Genomic DNA, 19,308 nt, shown 5'->3' on the forward strand with positions numbered 1-19,308 from the left:
GTGTGTGCCTTACTTTTAAGTCCTGCCAGACCTGGCCCTTTTGCCAGACCTCCCCCAAGGTCTTGCAGGCATAGGGGTACCCTGGGAAGGTAGGGTGGGTTGCTGAATTGAGGAGCTCAGCATGCACAGGCTGTAAGGGAGACAGTAGGGCCTCCCGTCCCCCATCCCTGGTCTGTGCTTATGTCTCGGCTGTGGGCAGATTGGATTGCACGTTCCCAGCTGGGAGGGAGGCTTCCTGACAGAGCTCCATGTATAATTCACTCAGCTTGGCCTCAGCCAAGGCAAGTACAGGGAGGGGAAAATGGCTTATTGTTTTTCCAAACCTCCTTTTGTTTCCTAAGGAATGTGGCTGCAAAGCCCTGCTGCCAGAGCCTCACTGGAGAGTGCTGTTCTGAAGGAAGGTGTTCTGTGAGATTGCTGTGCCCAGCAGAGGTGTGCCAACAAGGGAGCTGCAGGTTGTTTCTCTTACAACCAACTGTCTGAATTGCCCCTGTGACACCGCTCACCCCACTCTCCATCCTCCCAGGCACTGTGGCAGATCTCATCAGCACTTCCCTTGTATGGCTTTTTCCTCTGTTACCTCATGGAGAACAATGCCCATGCATTGGATTTCCAATTGTTGCTCTTGGCATATGTTAGCCACCCTGTTTGGTTTTTGGTGCCCTTTCAAATTCCAGAAATGCTGCGACATCTCAACTTTGCTGACCTCCCAGTGGGAGACAGGAACATAGCTGTCTGGGGTGGGAGTGGGACCATCCCTGCCATTACTGGTGGGTGGGGTGGAGTAGGGCTGGGGTATAACTGGGCACCCAAAAGCATTAATTATGGTGTGATGAGCATGTGGATGTCAATCGCTTCAAGGAGCTCTGGGAATGCTGGTCAGCATGGGTAGCACTGAAGCCTGGGCCGGGTAGCTGGTCTCTCAGGATCTTCTGCACTGCTGCCCTAGCTCTAGAAGACTCCTTGAGCCCAAGTCGTTGACCATTGCATCCCTGCTGTATCTCGGAAGCAGCCTCCCAGAGGCCATTTCCAGGACACTGATGTTATGTTTAACTGAAGCATGTTCAAATGTACCAGTTTCATTTCAAACCTACCTTCTGTGTGAAGCTCCTGAGTTTTCATAAAGTGAGACTAAAATCCTGAGCAGAAATTGAGCAACAGGGCAAGGCCTTGGACAGGCAACAAGGTCTGACCCAAAAATGGCTCAGGAATCCAGACCCCACCTCCTCTCCTCAAATGTACATTGATTAAATCATGTCTGCTTTGATGCCTTTAAATACAAGTGGGAAAAAAACGCCCCTAGAGACTGCACTAAAGGCTTGGTTGTTGCTGATATGCAGAAATATGAAGAGAGAGCTTATGTACTGCTTCCATAAGTAACAGATATGGCTCTAACATGAAACTTGGAATCCAAATCCATATGAAATCTATGTTCAATCCAAAGCCATGCCTAAACTCAGGTTTTTGGGGTAAGTGACCTCTTAACTTGCCTACTCCCTCCCTCCCTGGCTGCACGCACCCTGGCAGCAGGGGGCAGATTCCAGCTCCCAGATTCCAGACTCTCTGATCTTCTTAAGTAACAAAACTTTCGGTGGAACTTCTGCAGTGGGTAAAATGAAGGAAACCATGTTTGCTTCCTCTGCTGAAGTTCTCAGGGCAGCAGTAAAAGGAGTGAATGCGGTCAGCAAGCTGAAGTGAGGGGCGTTCGGTTAATAGGAAAGTACGAGGGAGTGGATGCATATGGTACACGCCATGCCTGCCTCCCCCTGCCCAGGTGCAGCACTCACCAAAAAAAACAATGAAACAGCTTAGCCAGGGAGGGCCAGGAATCCTTGGGAACAGCCTAGAGCAGTCCTGCAGAGTCCACCTGCTATTCAGGAGGTATCGCTCCCAGTGGGGATCAGGCTGCCTTCTGGGAAAGAGCACCACCCAGATCTAAACTCTTGTAGGGTGTTGCCCTGCTTTATCTGGGCTGCCTTTGTGCACTAATTGATGTTTGCAGGGGTTGGGAGGTTTGCTGGGCTCTGAGAAGCACTGGCTTCTTTCATATTTGTGGGTGTAGCCTGAGAAGAACCCCAAGGACCTTCTCCCACTGTCCCTTCTCTCCCACGCTGGAGCCTGGACCATCTGTGCACTGCTGCTCTTGCTGGCTCTAAGACAAAAGTCCCCTGTGGGTTTGCACTCTGGGTAGATGGAGGCCACAAAGAGAGGGATGCACTGAGCAGAGCTTTGTCCATAGAGCAGCTATTGATTATGCCTTGCATAATCTGTGCTGTGGGGTTGAGCTGGGGATCAAGAAGAGAACTGGTGGAGAGGGATAAAAGGGAAGCCACATCCATAGCTTGTGATGGCAACGAGGCTCTGGAGTTAGCCATAACTGAGATTGAGTGTGGCTTCTACCAGTGCTGGCATAGGCCAAAATCTGGAAGTTGTAGAGCTGCTTACCTTCTCCTGTTAGCAGCACTGTTAGCTACTCTAACACTTTGAAGTCTGTGTGGGAGTGGCTCAGTCTCTTCAGCCTTGCAGGAAAGCACAGATCTTCTCAGAAAGATCTCATTTTCTGTTTGACACTGTATGTCCTATAAAACCCTTGAGCAAAGGATTCTATGTAGTGGAGACCCTCAGGTCTCTGGTGCCACAATGGAAATCACTTTAGTCTGTAACCATCTCCTCTTCTCCTTGACAGTGTGGGTAAATTAGCTGCTGTCCATGGGCTTCCAAAACCCACCTTCAAGCCCAGCAGAGACTCGCCACACAGTGCCAAGATATCAGGTGGCTCTGAACAGGATCAGTACATTCACTTACTGGCTGCTACAGCAACAGTGCCTTTGGTGCTCTTGCCCTTATTTTGTTTCTGATGACTGGGGTTGCTATGGTGCTGCAAGACACATTATCCCACATTAATGCTTTATAAGCAATAAATGCAGATTTCGGCAATGTGCTGCTCTGGCAGCTTGTCACAGCATTGCTCCGTGGCTGAGCTGGAGTTTGGCAGATGAGCCACATTCTCGCTGCTGAAAAAATCATGTCTTGTGGTTTTCAGCCAGAGGGTTTTTCTTAACTTCGCATTTCTAAGAAAAGAAAAAATCCCTTTTTCGTAGCATGGCTGCATTGCAGTGAAGTGTGAAAGCACTATATATAGCCCTCCAGCCTCCCCTGGAAGGAATGGTGTGCAATAGGCCCTAGGGGTGAGGTTTGCTTAGGAATGTGGAGGGGGGAGCAGAGGACCCCTGTTGCGCTGTAGCACTGAGGTGGATGGGTCCCACATCCCACCCCTGCTCTGCGGCTTGGAACAAAACCCAGCACCTTGCAGGCTCAGTTTCCTGCCCTCATACATAGTGAGATCCTAACTCCCAGCTCATCTGGTTGTCCATGTGTCCTTGTGGTGTTGGAGAAGCTTTGGATCCCTGTCCCACGGTGTTGGTGGGTTTGCCACCAGTTACTCTGTGTTTACCTACCTCCAGCTATAGGGAGGGAAACCATGTTTTGACTAGAGCTAGTCTGTGCCTGGGGACTTTCTAGAGCAGCCACACCTCAGGATGCTGCAATAGGGAAGATCGGCCAAGGGGCACTTTGCTTCCGCACACAGCTGTGTCACACAACAGCTGTTTACCTCGATGTGCTGGAGGCAAGGGTTAGGGGAAGATGTCAGCGCCAAGGGCTGCCGGGGGCAGAGGGCTGGAGCAGAACATGCATCTCCTTCCTCCCAGAGTCCCACTGATCCTTGCTCCATTTTAGAGCATGAGCCAGGGCTCTGGACTCATTCTATCTCATGAACCAACAAGCCCGTTCCAGGCTTTACAGCTGGCGACTTTCTCTGGATCTGCCAAAGTCCCCTTTTTTACCCCCTCAAGCTTTGCTCAACCGGAACAGAGGTACGTGGAGGCAGTGGCATCCGGCATAGAGGATGTGGAAAGAAACAATAACCAAGTGCAAAGAACAGGAAACAGCTATGCAATCAGCGCGAGGTCACCTACACACCTTCCCCAACACAGCAGGAGGAACTATTGTCTGAGGCTTCTTCTCCAGCTGATAATACTTTGCTTTTAGCAAATGTATTACTGATGACGCTTGTCAACATGGGTTCAGCAAGAAGCTGGAAAGGCCAAAGAGAAAACCCTAGACTGTGCTGAGGACACCTGGAGCCAGAGAGTGCTCAGCACCATTGGAAACCAGGCCCAAGGTCCTAAGAAGTTAGAAGAAAAAGCAATTACTTTTCTTGTGGCTCCTTTGAGTACAGCAATGTTTGCTTCCTAAAATACTTCTGAACAGACATGACATTTGCAGTGGGACAGATAGGCTGTTTTCCATGAGGAAATATGGCCTGCCATAAAGAAAGGGGATAAGAGGGAGGTTGTTGGGTGAAAGGCGTCTCCTGGGGACGCAGCACGCGGCTGCTGGAGCCCTGGGCTGCGCTCCCAAAATGTTGGAGAACATCCAGCCCTTGCTCCATGCCCTCTGTGAATGAGGCAGAGGGGAATATTTAGCATCCTGATAGCCTACAGATGGAACTGCCTGATGGAACAGCCCAATGTTTTTCCATCCATCCATCCCACACTACAGCTGCACAGGCACTGGGAGCTTCAGGAGGGAGCCAGGTGATGGGCAGGACAAACTGGGACAAGAAAGGACTGAGCTGCTAGCAGGCATTCAGCAAGGTGCAAGGTGTTCAGCGAAGCATGTGGGATGCTGAGCTCCCAGGAGCTTGGCCTGGCTAGCGCATGTTCTGGCTCTGGTTCACACTGCCAGGAATCCATACGTGCTGCAGAATGAGGGCTAATCTCGGTAGGTAACAGGTTAAAAAGTCTTTGTTTTCTGTCCAGCTCCTTCCCCACTCTCAATTGCATTTCACACGGTTCAGTCACAGTCATATTTCACAACTGTGTGTTTTGAAAGGACTTATTAGCTCTAAGTGTAGGTTGGGCTTAAGACTCTTGCTTTATTGTTTACCCTGCCTGCTAGGCCTGTTTCTGGGGTCAGATCCAGGTTACCAATTACAGCTATGATTAAACATACTCACCCTGCTTACCCCTGGGCTTTTTTTCCCCTTAAATTCTGACTGATTGTGCTTAACCCGTGTTAGCAACCAGGTGGCTGCTGGCAGCACCATCACGATGTCTGTGCCTTCCCTGGCAGAGCCAGATAATGAGATTTGAACCGGGCCAGTACATCTATTGTTTTTACAGCTCAGAACTGCTTCTGGAAAGTTTTAGCTGTTTTTTGTAACATTAAGAAAGCCTTCCTGCATCCACATAGATAACCTTACAGTCCTTCTCAAATGCTGGGGTAATTGGGAGGGACCCAACTGGGAGAAGTGACAGCTAATTTAGCAATCTGTGGGACATGTCTAATCAGGCGAATTTGGATGTTAATTCTGTGTGTAACTATTTCACTGCTGATAACAGGGGCTGTGGATTCACACTGTGTCTGTTTGACTAGCAGTTGACTCTGGTGATATTCAAAAGCTAGGTTTTGTGTCTAATGCTTTACAGACTTCAGCCCAACATCATGAAATGGGTGCCCCCTCCAAACCCAGCAGATCAAAGCACAGCATGGGAACAGTCGCCTTTTAGGTGTACATAAAACGCTGGAGTTGCTGACTCTGGAAAAGCCTGAGTCCTGTGAGCAGCTTGTTCTGTCCATGCTGAATTGTAACCCTTGATTGAAAGCCAAATATTATCCTTTTATTGTAAATTTTCCAACTCAACTGGTTTTGAACCTCATATGGATAAACAGGGCCAGAGTGTTTGAAAGCCTATTGGACATTTAATTCCCATCAAACCAGTTACAAATCTAGTCTGGCCAATCACTATGGAGAGGTTTATTGGTGGTTTTGTTTTTTGTTTGATTGTTTGTTTTATTTTAAATTGAAATCAAAATGCTCTCGGCCATTTTCAGCTAGACACAGGGCAGAAATGAATCTAGCCAGACTGACATTAAAACAGCTCTAACTTTTTCAAATGAATTTTATCTTCTAATTGTTTGTTTACTCTGTAACTCCTCAAAGCAATTTGAAAGTGCATATGAAGTCTTATGCCCTGTTTTTAAGACTGCAGTCTTGTTGTAACAGGGCCAGAAGTTATGGGCATATAACCTGCTTAGAGATCCTTGAGCTCTACAGGAAATCTCTTATTGGAAGGGCTTAACGAAGACAATCTGATTGCGGGGCCTGGGGCCTGTGTCAGACCGTACGAACACGGAAGACAAAGGCCCTGAGCAGTGCAAAGGGAGCCTGTAGAAACACGGTGATTAAGAACAAATGGAGGATCTGAATTTGGAGAATGGTGCCACTGCTGACTGCACCCACTTGTGGAGCAGGGGGGACCAGGGGAACCTGCTTACCAAGGTCAGAGCATCAGCAGCACTTAGCGAACACTGTGAGCCCTGACGCTGAACAAACCAGCACTTGCTATGAGTGCTATTCTTGGCAGACCAGAGCACAGAGGGCCTCTTCTATACTTGTCCAGTGACTCAGTTCTGGGTGATGCCATCCCAGTACTTCTTAATGGGCTCCTCCTGTCAGATGGGGGAACCGCCCCTTTTCCCAGCTTGTTCAGTTGGGCTGCAAGCGCTGCTCAGCCCTGCTGCCTTTTACTACAATAGAAAAGTTAAGGTTTGTTTTTGCTTTGGCTTTTCCTGATGTGTTTGTTAAGGTGTCTTCTACAAGGAGGGTTTTGTTTACTTCCTAATTTTATGCCTCTTATGACTTTACCCACGCGCTCCCAGTGTGTTTGCTGGCTGACAGTCTAGGTGCATTTAAAGTAATCAAGCTCTGCGTGGACAGGCTCACATCATGTGTTTGTGCAGCCTCTTCCAGGGCCCCCAGCTGCTGCTCCAGTACAAATAACCTCCCTCTGCACTGTGCTGTGCACTGGGTTTCACATGGACCCATGTGCTCTTTCATGTGTTTTGCTGACTTTAAAAAAAAAAAAAAGTCCTTAGACTTTAATCCTTAGGTTTATTTCAAAGCTTACAAAGGCAAATCTGGTTTATAGCAAGAGATTTGCCTTGATTCCTTGTGCTTTGCAGATGAATGGAGCAGCAGATGGAGCGGGGAGGGGAGGACCAGGGACCCCTTGGCTCCCTCTTGTTGCTCGCTTGACCCTACTTCTGTGCTGCTGCCCAAAATATTTCTTTCGAGCTGTGCAGAACAAGAAACGGAGTCAGTACAGACCTCTGCTTGGGCATTACCTTTCATTACAGTCTTCCACAACTTCAAAAGCTATTTTCTTCTCCTTGCTCCATTTTGTGGGCTACACATTGCTGCACAGCCATAGGTTAGTGCTTTGGAAGGTCTGAAATCCCCTGCATAGTGCCCGCACGTAGGAATGACAGAGGTGTGAATAAAATGAGCTGCAGACTCTGGAAGTAAAAAGCCTCCAAAAAATCCAACTGCACCCTCAAGTCATGGGCAACAGCTGGGAGTTCTGAGACCTGCTGTGTCAAGCGGTGCTAGAAAGCCCCCCCACAACCCCCGCTACATTGAACTCCCCACAGTTGGTGGGGAGTGCTCTAGGATGGCACTTGCCAAAAGCAGGGTGCCCAGGTGGGCCAGGACCCCACAGGGCTCCATGGCAGCCACACCTTATCATATCAGGGAGCCTTATCAGGGAGCGAGCACAGTGCAAGGATGGGAGTGGTGCTGTGGGACCCGCCGTGCCCCAGCTCAAGGCTGCCCTGCTGGCAGGGGCACAGCTAGGTGCTCACGGCCTGCTTCGGCATCTGCAGCTGCTCCCACTGCTTGTGGAGGAGCCAGATGAGGCCCTGGCCATAGAATGCCTTTCCACCGGGGATCGCATCAGACTGGCTTCAGATCCTTCCCAGTGCACAGCAAGGTAGGGATCCAGGGCTGCCAGACAATGGCTCCAAATGATTCCAGCTTTCTGCCAAGGAATATTCATTCAGAAAACCCATCCTGTTTTGATACCAACTCTCTCATGTTTGATCAAAGCAAAGGCAAGAACAGAGCTTGGTCTCCCACTGTTGCTTTAGCTTCAGGCCAGTTTCACCAGAAGCGGGGCGAGTGCCTTCATCCTGGCAGCCTGGCTGGCAGCGGGGCTGGCTACTGCAGCTCCCTGTTTTGTAGTGGCTTTTGGGTGCTGCCTGCATCTTGCTACACATCAAGGCCGTGTGCTGCTTACTCTGCTTCTCTCCCCTCCTGCTGGACTGGAAGGAGGCACCCGAGGACACTTGTCTGGGCTCCGTGCTTGCCTTGGCTTGCCCTCCCCGTTCCGCGGTGGGACGCATCTCTGCGCTGCAGCCGCCTCCCGGCTCCCGCTGTCCAGGCTGCTGGCTGGAGGTGGCTGCCCTCGCCCAGGGGTAGTAAGCCAAGAGCGAGGCTGCGGTGTCCCTCCCCTTCGTCCCCCTCACTCGCTTGGGACAGCACAGAGGATGTCGAGTCCTCCCTGCACGTTTCAGTGAACTCCGCAGCGGCTTTGGGCTTATCCGGAGCTGGGTGACGGGGGAACGCGGACCCGCGAACGTGTCCAGGAGAAGGAGACGCGGTGGTGGCAGCGTGCCCGTAGGCTGCTGAGGAGAAGCCGTGCCACGAGGAGGGGGGCAGCCCCAGGTCCGTACCCAGGGCCTGGCACAGGCAGCCTGGGGTGGCTGATCCCTGCAATCCAGCTCAGCAGAAGTGCCGCCCCGCGGACATCGTGAAGCTGGCGGTGCCGATGCAGCCGTCTGGGAAACGTTCCCTCAGCAGCACAGCCCGCAGCGCCCGTCCGTCGCTGCTCGCCGACAGCTCGGCGGGGAGCGGCCTTCGCTTCACCCTTCCGGGCACCGTGCACGTTAACGGGCCCCCTTACCCCCCAGCACACCTTGAGCACCCATGGGTGCCGCAGCTCCCGAGCTGCCAAGGAGCCCTCTCCCTACCCGCCCCCCCTCCCCCCCCACGCACACTCCTGGCACCCAGCAGGGGCCCCTCCTCTGGAACGCGGCCAGCCCCGGCCCCTTTTCCTTTTTTCTTCCTCCCCCTCCCGGGTCAGCCCAAAAATAGCCCTCCCGTAAGCGCCCTCCCCTCTGCCCCCTCACGGCTCCGCCGACGTCACTCCTTCCGCTGCGCTGAGCTCAGCCGCTATTTTGCATACCGCTCCGCGCGCCCAATGGGCGCCGAGGCGCCGCTGCCGCCCCCCCGCGCGGCGCTACTTAGCGGCGGAGCGGAGCGGGCGGCGGCACTGCGAGCTGAGCCGGGCTGACGGCTGTGCCGAGCGGAGCGGAGCGGAGCGGACTGGCGGCCGGTAGGCGGGCACCTACCTACCTGCTCTCTCGTTTACTTACTTACTCACTCGCTCCCTCACCGTCAGCTATTCTCCGTCCCTAGCCATGAGCCAGCGCCGCGGGCCGCCTCCTCGGGCCGACATGCTGCCCGAGATCGCTGCTGCCGTCGGTTTCGTCTCCGGGCTGCTGCGGACGCGGGGCTGCGTCAGCGAGCAGCAGCTGCAGGTCTTCAGCGGGGCGCTGCGGGAGGCGCTCGCAGGTGAGGGGGGAAGGGGAGGGCTCGTCGTAGGCTCGCGGCGTGACTCGGATTAGGGGGGACCTCAGCCGTCGTAGAACCGTGGAATCGCGGAGTGGTTGGGTTGGGAAGGATCTTAGGGACCTTACAGCCCCCCAGCCCCATCCTCTGCCGTGGGCTGGGTGCGCCCCTGCCCACCAGCTCAGGCTGTCCAGGGCCCCATCCGTGGCCTTGGGCACCTCCAAGGATGGGACTGAGGCTTCGAGGCCCCTGCGGGGGGGATGGGAGGGGAACGCAGCGAGAGGAGCCCATCTCTGTCTGGTTCTTGGCCCTTTCTGTCGAGTCCAGAAGCCTCCTTGTTGCTCCCAGGGCCGGGTGTCCCCCCACTGCCCATCTGCAGTTTTCCCCACCACCTGGCTGTGTCCTCCTGGTTGCTGGGCATCCCCATGTGCCTCTCCGGGCACCTGCCCATGTTTCTATGGTACTTGAGCCCTACAGCCTGTCCCCCTGCCGAGGGCTCTGTGCCCCCAGCACCCTCTCTGGGGTTGCCCGGGGTGCCCTAAGCCAGGCTCTGTGCCGTGTCCCTGACAAGTGAAGATGAGTCCCATGTCATGCTGGGTGGTGTGAGGCTCTCATCCAAGCACAGCCCTGGTGCTATCAGCCCAAAGGAGGGCATTTGTCTGCTGCTCTGCTAAGATAAGGGGCAGCAGTGTGCCCCAGACTTAGAGAATGACCCGGCTGCTGCTCCCTGACCGTGGGTTTTTGTTGCTAGTGATATTGTATCTCCCCCCAGCCACCCCATTCCTGGTGTGAGGAGGCTTTGGGGTCCCCCCGTGGCACTGCTGGGGCTTTCCAGGACCTGAAGAGCTGTGTTCTGCCCTGAGAACAAGTGGCAGCTGTGCAGCTGAGCGCTCTTCTCTGCAGCTGCTGTCACAGAGGCAGCTGAAGCAGGACGCAGCTTCCTCCGTCTGCAGTGAGATGTGGGACCCCCTCAGGACTGCAGCGGGATGCAGACCTTGTAGCTGCACGCCTGCTCACCACGCTTCCCTTCTCGCTTCCCTTGCAGAACACTACAAACACCACTGGTTTCCCGAGAAACCGTTCAAAGGCTCTGGGTACCGCTGCATCCGGATCAATCACAAAATGGACCCCATTATCAGCAAGGCAGCTAGCCAGATCGGACTCAGCCTCCCGCAGCTCTACCAGCTCCTGCCCAGTGAGCTCACGCTCTGGGTGGACCCCTACGAGGTCTCGTACCGCATTGGTGAGGACGGCTCCATCTGTGTCTTATATGAAGCAACAGCAGCCAAGCCTGTGAGCTCCTATGGGATGCTTACCTGTAAGAACCAGATGATGTTAGGTTGCACCGGCCCTTCTAAAAACTACATCATGACTGTCTCCAGCTAAATACTCCTCTTGCACTTACACTGCCAAGACACAGGCTACTGTATACCTCACCTGAGGATCTATTTTTAGAATGAAGAGCTATTTATATTTTTTAAGAAAATCCGAAAAAATCAAAATTAAAATACCGGGCGCTGCTTCAGACAGAAGCAGTGTTTTTAGGTGCCTTTTTTAAAGCTGTCGCAAGCTTGAGTTTTTATTATGAAGCTGATATCTACCTAATTAGCATTGGATGGCAATTTTGGTGGGCTTGCTTGCTCACTGGGCAGCTTGGAATGGAGGAAGAGAGGGAGGAGGCCAGCTGGGAAGGGTGGCTGGTGATGGCACCTGAGTGTCACCTCCTCTCCATCCTGGTACCCAGCGCTGCTGTGGTGTCACCAAGCATTGCAGTGCTGTTGGGGAAGGGACGAGTGAGTTACTGCATTTCCTTCACTAACTCCTGCCCTAGCTGGTCTGATCTCTCTGGGGATAGTGTTTGGTAACCCCAAGGGCTGGGTGGTGCTGGGAACCCTGGGGTTCCTGTGTAGTGGAGGTCCCCAAGCTGAATACTGTAAATGCTGTGGTGGCACCTAGTGCTGTTTGTTCCTGGTGCTCTCCAGCACCTGGCTGTCACCACAGCTTGCTGCTCGCTGGGAAGGATGCTCCAGGCCCTGAAACAAGCACTGAGCTGTGAGGCCTTTCTGCACTGGGGGAGTTCAGACATCAGCCCGTGCCCTGCAGTTGCGTCCCCTCGTGTGTAAAAGTTGCCTAATCCAATGCTGATGCTGTGCTGTGTCACTTCTCTGGAAGAGCTGAAGCAACTTGCCTTGTGCCCTAGGAGGTTGGTGTGTAAGTTCCCATCTTGCCCTCTCTCTTTAAATCCAAGAGTATTGGGAGACTCTTTCCCCTGTGCTTGTGGCTGTCTGGGGCTGGGGTGCTCAGATGCTTTGGTGGCTGTGTCGCTTTTAAATTCACATATTTTCCTCCCCTGGAGCTGTCTCAGCTGAGACCTCGTGAAGGGGTAGTGTCTGGTTCTGGTTTCTTGGAACCTGTTTTGCACAATGCCTGACCCTTCGCCTCTCGAAGCAGAGCTCCTCTTGTGGACCAGGTGGTACTTTGTGTTCAGGGAGGTTTACCTGAGTGGTGTTCAGGTGCTTGGCCCTCAGACTGCTATGGCTGCTGCAGGTGGGGTGGCAACCAAAAGTGCTGCCCCAAACACTTTACCTGCTGGGGAATGAGCCTTCTTTGGCGTGTGATGTCCGTTGCCTTTCTTACGAACCAGCTAGTGCTCCTGCAATGATCCTGGTAGAAGTGATGGGGAAATCAGGGCATTGACGTAGCCTATTCTAATGAAACTTCCTCAGATCTGTTTTGCAGAACACTTTTTTTTTTTTTTTCAACCTTCCTCCTTCCTGAGCAAGCAGCTGACTGCCATCCTAAAGCTGCTCTTTCCCAGCCTTGGGTTCAAGTTCTCAGACAATTGTGCAATATATTTCAAAACCATGGATGCTCTGGGAGAGGAAAGAAGCATCCTGTCTGCTGCAGTTCTTGGCTTGTTTCTCAATGCATTAAAACAAAAAAGCGCAGCTCCCCAACTCTGACTACTTCTTACGTGGAAAATTTACAGATTTCTGTAGCAGTTTCAAATCTTGATTTCCTGAACTGGAAAACCAGCATTTTTATTAAATATCAGTGGTGTTACTTTGTCCTTGAGCAGTACTAGGTGGTGGTTCTGGAGTTGCATCACTTCAGTTCCTCCCATCAGCGAAGCAGAAGCTGAACTGAAGCACTGGGATTTTCCCTGGTGCAATAGGTGACATCACCAAGAGGGGAGCACATGGGAACTTCCAAAAAGCAAGTTCCCTTTTCAAAGGAAAAAGGATCAGAGTTATCTCTGGAGTCCTTGCTTAAAATCTGCTTGTGTGGGAAGCTCCCAGTGAGAGCTGTGGTGTGCTCAGGAAAAGTGCTGTTTGCTCTGGTCTCTGTGGCTGGGTGTGGGGTTCCCTGGGCTGCAATGTGGTCTGCCTCCCTGTTGCTGTTCCCTCCCTCTTAGCAGAAAAGAACTTTAGAGGAACAGCCCACACCAAAGGAATACACTGTCCTTGCACTTACCATGCCCTTGCTTCTAATGCAAAAACAGCCACGTCCCATTCCTTGTCCCTAGCGTGGAGGAGCCTGATGTTCAAGTGTCTTGTTTGCTTCAAACCCAACCAAATTCAGGTGTAACCCCTTCCTCTTGTAGCTGGTTACTTCTAAAAGCTGTGAATTAATGTCCTGTTGCCTTCTTGCCTACAAGCCTGAATGGTGTGTTTTCAGAAGGTGTTTTGGGGGGTGGGGTGGGGGTGGGGGTTCCTCTCACAATCTAAACAAAGCTGGACTGTTGAATGGGACCTGCTTTTTGTATTGGGTGGATGTGATGGGAAACTTGTAAGCTACATGCGAAGGAAGGAGCGGATGGTTACTAATTGTACAGTAGTGTTTTTATATACAGAATGTACAGATCCTTATGCTTTTGTTACTTTAATAAAAATGTAGCAGCATCACTGAGCCTTGTCTCCTTGCTGGGCTGACAATGGGGGGTGGACTGCAGCCTCCATCCCACCCTGTGACCACCCTGTGCTGCTGGGGCTTGGTTAGAGTGTGGATGACCGCTACCGTCCTGCTGTGTCGCAGAGGATGTTTGGAAAAACAGGCTTACTCAATGTGCTGGCTGAGCCAAGCCCTGCAGACCTGGGGCCTGCCCTATGGGGTGGGTCTGATGAGTAACGTGGGGCTGTGGGGTGCTGCCCTTCTCCTTGGGGCTGCCTTGGCTTGTCCCACAGGCAGTGGGGGACTCAGTGCGGAGCGCGAAGGGGATCCAGCTGGCTGCTGGGTCTCTTACTCAGTGCTAGACCCAACGTACACCTTGGAAACGAGCAGGTAGTGACCTGAGACAGGCACAGGGCAGTTCCTGGGTGCCTGGGGGTGCCACCCTGCTCCCTTCCTGCCCTCCTTCCAGGGGTGGCTCAGTCAGCAGGAGGAAGGCTGAGAGATCAGAGGATCGAGATGTCTGGGCAACGCTTGGGGCTGTCACAACAAAGGCACCTGGGGCTGATTCATAGGAGATCCTGTTTTGGTTCTGCCCAGGCTGGTGACTGCAGTTTGCTCACTGTCTGGCTCGTGCACTTCATCTTTCCTCTTCAGGCTGACCTTATTTAGGGGCGTGAAGCTAAGACAGCTCCCATTGCTGCTAACTTTGGTCCCAAACTTGCCAAAACTTTTTAGACTGCGAGCTCTGCTACCCCCCAGCTGCTCCCTGGTGGCTTCTAGAGAAGTGATGCTGGGGTAGGCACTGGCCTGGGAACAGAGCCACATCCCCCTCCTGCTTTATCCTGCCTTGAGAAGGAAAACAGCTAGTGGGTTGGTTTTGGTGCTCTGTCAAGGCCACTCCTTTTTGAACTCATCCCTTCATTAGTTTCAATAAGCACACCCAAATTGCTGCTGCTCATGAAACAGAGCAGTTAGGGAGGAATGGGCATCCCATTGGTTGCTGATTACATCGGGAGTCATGCAGGTTCAAAGGCACAGAGTGGTCAGATGGTGCCCGTTCCCTGGGTGCGTGGTCCAGAGGGGCCAGCTCAGCCCATGCCCCTTCTGTGTCCATGGGTTCCATTTGGACTCTCACAGGGCCGCAGCCACCAGCATTTGAGTCACCACAAGTAGAGCTATGATGGCCCAAAAGTGGAGTGCTCCCAGCCCAGATTAAAACAGCTCTCATGCAGAGGAGGGTTTTGTGAGGAGTCAGAGCTATGGCATAGTGACTAGATCTCCCCACTGGTATTCTCATAGGTGATTCATCTCCTATTTTTATTTTGCTCATCGTTTTCCTTCTGGTAGGATCGTGGTCCCTTCAGGATCAGCTCTGGGATGTGTGTGGGGGGAGCAGGGTGACACCCCAGGACCACCTGCTGCCCCATGCACTTGGAGCAGCTCAGGAAAGACTGGAAGTAAATAAAGGCACAACCACCGCTCCCCACCTCCTGTTGCCATTTGGACACTCTTTCTGCCAAGCTTTTTGCTGGATTTCTGCTGGGATTTTTTTAAATTTGGATATTTCTGGGAGGAAAAAAGAGGGAAGTGTCTGATTCAAGGAGCCTGGGTCAGTTGGTGCCCCCTACCACCAGCCACTGGCATGTTGCACAAACCAGCATTCATCCCTGACGCGTCCTGGGCTGAAGCGCAGCCCTGTGCCCTTTGCTCTGTCCCACCTGTTCTTCCTGCTGGGCTGGGGCTGTCTGTTGCAGAAATGCCATTTGTGCAAAGTCCAAATCAGCTGCAGGAAATGTCCTGACCTGAAGGCAGTGGCTGCCATGGACAGGCTCCGTGAAGATATTTTGCTCAATTCATGACAAAATATTATTGGATTTTTGTGTGTTTGTTTTGCTCTCTTTCCACAGGTCCCTTTAGCAGAAACTGAGTATTTCTCACTTCTAAGTTACCAGAAAAGCAACATCAGCAGAAGTGAAACCCAGCCTCCACCCACCCCAGCAAATGACGTGGGGTCGGACTCCGCCAGGTGCTTCCTGCCCAGGGTTTGCCACTGGGACGGCAGCGGTGATGTTGGCTCTGCTGAGGCCAATCAGCGCCACGTGGCTGCCTGTATCTGGGGCAGTGCAGCAGCTCTGCCCCAGCCCTGGGGATGGGAGGGGACGCCCAGGGCACGCCATCACCTGCGGTGTGCGCTGCTCAAACCATCTTCCCAGGATCTGCTGGAGGCGGAGAAACTCTGTGCTCACACGGCCCAGCAATAGGACGGTGCATTGTGTGATTGGAGGGGCTGCAGCAGTGCCAGCTGCAAACCCAGGTCTTGTTCTGCGTGTGGGCTCCTGCTGGCTTCTGCCCCTTGGCAGGGCTGGCAGAGTGGATCCTGCCAGGGGACCATGCTCCCTGCCTGCCATTCATCCTGACAGACCTTCTTCTTCCTCCCTTCCCCTCACACCATCTGCAGAGCAGAGCCTGAGCTCCCCACAGCCCTGACCTAAGCCTGGGTGTCCCCACCAGCCCCACAGACACCAGCACAGAGGAGATCACCCCGCTCTGCCTTTCAGATCCTTGGTAAAAACAGAACCAACCCTTGGACAAAGCCACCCTCCTTCTTGCAGAAAGGTCATGGCCAGGCACAGGCACCTTGCAGCCGCTGCGCACCCATTTGTCTTGCTGTCCCTCACTGCTCACTGTGCCCAGAGGGGCTCCAGGCGGCAGCGTGGCTTTGTGCAGGCTTACACTGAGAAATTCTCCCCGAAGAACTGCAGACAGGCTCAGCCCCATCCCCAGTTGATCTGGCAGGGGCACAGCACAGCCACGTGCAGAGCTTATCCTGCACAAGTCTGTTTGTCAAAAATTGTAGCAGGGAGAGAGAGGGAAAAGGGCTGTTCCTTGCACACCTGGTAGAGAGGATCTGCTGATAGTGAGCACATCTCTTGGTACATAGAGTGTGGCCCCAAAAGGCTGTCTCCCCTTTGAAGCCAACACCTCAAATGGCACAAAAGTGGGGTCTGGAGAGGGCACAGCCGCACTGGGGACAGCCTCAGGGGCAGCCCACCTGGCTCCCATGGTTCTGAGAGCAGTGGGACCACAGCTGCCTGCTACTGGGCTGCCACTGAGAGGAAGGGGGTCCTGGAGGCTGCCTTGCCCCAGCCACCCTCCTCCCACTGTGTCCCCTGGGATGTGGGGCCTTGACAGATGGGCAGGGGGCATGGAGCCACTTTTTTGTTTTCCACTCCACATCCCATGGGGAGACCCATCCCCATCCCTGTCCCCATCCCCATTCCCATCCCCATCCCATCCTAATCCTATTCCCATTCCTACCCCTGTCCCCATTCCTGTCCCTGTCCCCACCCCCATCCCTGTCTCCATCCCTATCCCCTCCCCATCCCATCTGATCCCCATTCCCATCCCCATCCCTATTTCCATCCACATCCCTGACCCTGTTCCCATCCATATCCCTCTCCATGTCCCCATCCCCATTCCTGTCCCTGTTCCAGCCCCTCCGTGACAGTGGCTGCTGAGCTCCAATACTCTCATTTATGACCTGTTGGGGGATAAAGGGGCTTATTGGCGGCAGTGAGCAACTGGTGTGTGGGGACAACTGCTGCCATCTGCCTGGTGGGGGGGCGGGGGGACTGCGGCTGGGGCTGGGTTTTGTTTCTCTTTCATGCACCACTGAACTTTGCACCTTTTGTTTTCCAAGAGGAGGGCTGGGAGCGCTGGGGAGAAAAGCGGCCTCCCTGCACCGCACAGGTCAGGGCAGAGCTCGCTGTGGGATTTGCATACTGCTCTTATTAAATATTCTAATAGTAATTATTGTTCCTTGGGGAGTCTGTTGGCACTGGGCAACCCGGTCCTGAACCCCTCTGAACTCTGATCTGTGAGCTGGGAGGAGCACAGTGTCCCAGCATGTCATGGGGCATGAACTGTAGGGACAGAGCTGTGCCCTGCTGCCCCCAGGGATGCTGTGCCCCTGTGCCTGAGAGATGCGCCCTACTCTCATTCCCAAAGCACACTGCGGGACTGGAGTAGTGGGGATATGGTGCCTGGCCAGCCCTGGGACGGGAGCGTCACTGCTTGCCACAGGTCATTGTCTGGGGTCCTGAGCTCCTGAAGGACTCTGCCAGGTGGGGGTTCAGAGACACGCGGGGGACGCTGGGCTTTCTCTGGGCCCCACTCCCCATGCAGCTGCTGCACCGGGTGATCTGGTATCAGCGACGCGCTGCGTGCAGCGTTGCTCCTCCGGGACACACCAGGAAACGCCTTATGGAAACCAGCAACAATGTCCCCGAGCTGTCCCCTGGCTCCCAGCTGCCAGACGGAGGGTGAGGCCCATTTTCCCTCTGACAATGCCCTTTTACCCGGGAGTTTGTGTCTATTATAACCCCAGATAAAACAGGGAAGGGGAAGGAACAGGCTGAAGTGGAGCAGCTGCCCTTGCTGATGGGTTGGTGGCTTTGTTGTGAGCTAAAAGGCCGCACCCAGGCTGGGACGGCAGCTGGGGTGCTGCTCCCTGAGAGTGGGATTGCAACCCCTCCTCCTCCAGAGATGGCTCTGAGAGGGAATGTGCCCCATGGAATTCCCTGCTGGGGCCACGGCACGGTTACAAATCCCCGAGGAGCAGAGCACGGCAGGGGTGTGCCCTCCAAATCCTGACGGGCAGGGAGGAGCAGCAGGACCCCCGGCGTTTCCAGCCCTCTCAGCTTTAAGGCTGGCACTTGGGGCCGCAGCACGGCTCTGGGTGCGCTGTGCCTTTTGAAGCAGAGACAAAGCCCGGCTTGATATTTACAGCACGTGCAGCGGGAGTGCGGGGTGCATGGGGCTGCAGGACAGATGGCGAGTGGAACAAAAGGGGAGGCAAAAACGGGAGCTGAGCAGATTGGGAATTCCTTGCCCTTCCCTCTGCCCTGTTCCCAAACGCTGCTGGGGGCATTCTGCAATCTGGGGGCATTGGGCTGCCCAGCGGTCCCCAAAGTGTTTGCACTGAGTTGTGCCAGAGCCTTGAAACCCCACATCCCAAATCCAGGCTCTGCTTCAGCGCTGGTGTGGAGGAGTGGGAACTGGGAAGTCTCCAGTTCTCAGTCTCCTCCTTAACTTGGGACCACACAGTGCTGGGGGTCTGGTTGATCTCTGCTGGGGACGCACTGGTCCCCCTCCCTTGGCATGTTTTCCCTCTACCTCTGCAATTTTGTTTATCTCTTCCCAGCAGTGTTGCAGCTGCAGTGGCCCAGATCCACGTGGCTTATTAATAATTAACCTTTATTACTGCCCGTCTGGAGACAGCCAGGTGTGTGGGACTCAGTCCTTCTGTCCTCAGTGCTGGCCTGTGCGCAAGCAAGGCGTTGGTGCGAGAAATATGGCACGGCTTTGGCAAAAAAAGCAGAAATCCAGATGGCCCTGTCTGCACTGACACATCCTAACTTCATCTGGGAACAATAAAGGTTTTAGGTTAAGGTTGGGTAGAATGGAGCAAAGGGAAATGCTGAAGGACAGGGCACGTGTGCTGTGCCCAGCGCTTGTGTCCCGGGGGTGGCTTTAGGTCACAGCCATCCCTTGCTTCGTTCTTGTGTGCGTCCCCGGAGGAAAATATGTGGGACGATGGCATTGAAACATAAATCCCGTGGAGAAACGCGGTGGTAAAGGGCTGTTTGGGAACAGCCTGGGAAGGTCTGAGCTGAGGGATGCTTCAAAGGGAGGAAGAGAGGGGGAAGCAAGGAGGGGAAGAAAATGTGGGAAAAGATTTTGAAAAGGAATTGGGGACTTTGGGAGCTGAAATGCGAGAGGGTTTGGGGGAGCTGTGGAGAAACCCTGCCTGTCCCCGAGGGAACTGCTGGTCGTGGTGTGTGGTGCCCCACAAAGCCTCGGTGACACCTCCGGGAGGGGGCAGCGGAGCCGCTTTTAGTTGCTTTGGGGTTTTCCCCTCCTTTATGCCTCTTGGTAAGTCC

General features: G+C 53.8%; 1 protein-coding gene across 1 annotated transcript; it reads left to right on the forward strand.

Moving 5' to 3' along the window:
* BTG2 (BTG anti-proliferation factor 2) lies at positions 9,126–13,380 on the forward strand. Its single transcript, XM_021377393.1, has 3 exons — positions 9,126–9,239; positions 9,323–9,478; positions 10,521–13,380. Exons 2-3 carry the CDS (start codon positions 9,325–9,327, stop codon positions 10,859–10,861), a joined length of 495 nt encoding a protein of 164 aa, XP_021233068.1. The 5' UTR covers positions 9,126–9,239; positions 9,323–9,324; the 3' UTR covers positions 10,862–13,380.

The sequence above is a fragment of the Numida meleagris genome, chromosome 25 (assembly GCF_002078875.1).
Source record: "Numida meleagris isolate 19003 breed g44 Domestic line chromosome 25, NumMel1.0, whole genome shotgun sequence".
In the NCBI taxonomy this organism is placed as follows: Eukaryota; Metazoa; Chordata; class Aves; order Galliformes; family Numididae; genus Numida; species Numida meleagris.

Excerpts from the sequence above, each read along its gene's own strand:
- BTG2 (XM_021377393.1), top strand. The coding sequence starts at position 9,325 with ATGAGCCAGCGCCGCGGGCCGCCTCCTCGGGCCGACATGCTGCCCGAG. Across the intron at positions 9,479-10,520 it reads GCTGCGGGAGGCGCTCGCAG|AACACTACAAACACCACTGG; the intron begins GTGAGGGGGGAA and ends CTTCCCTTGCAG.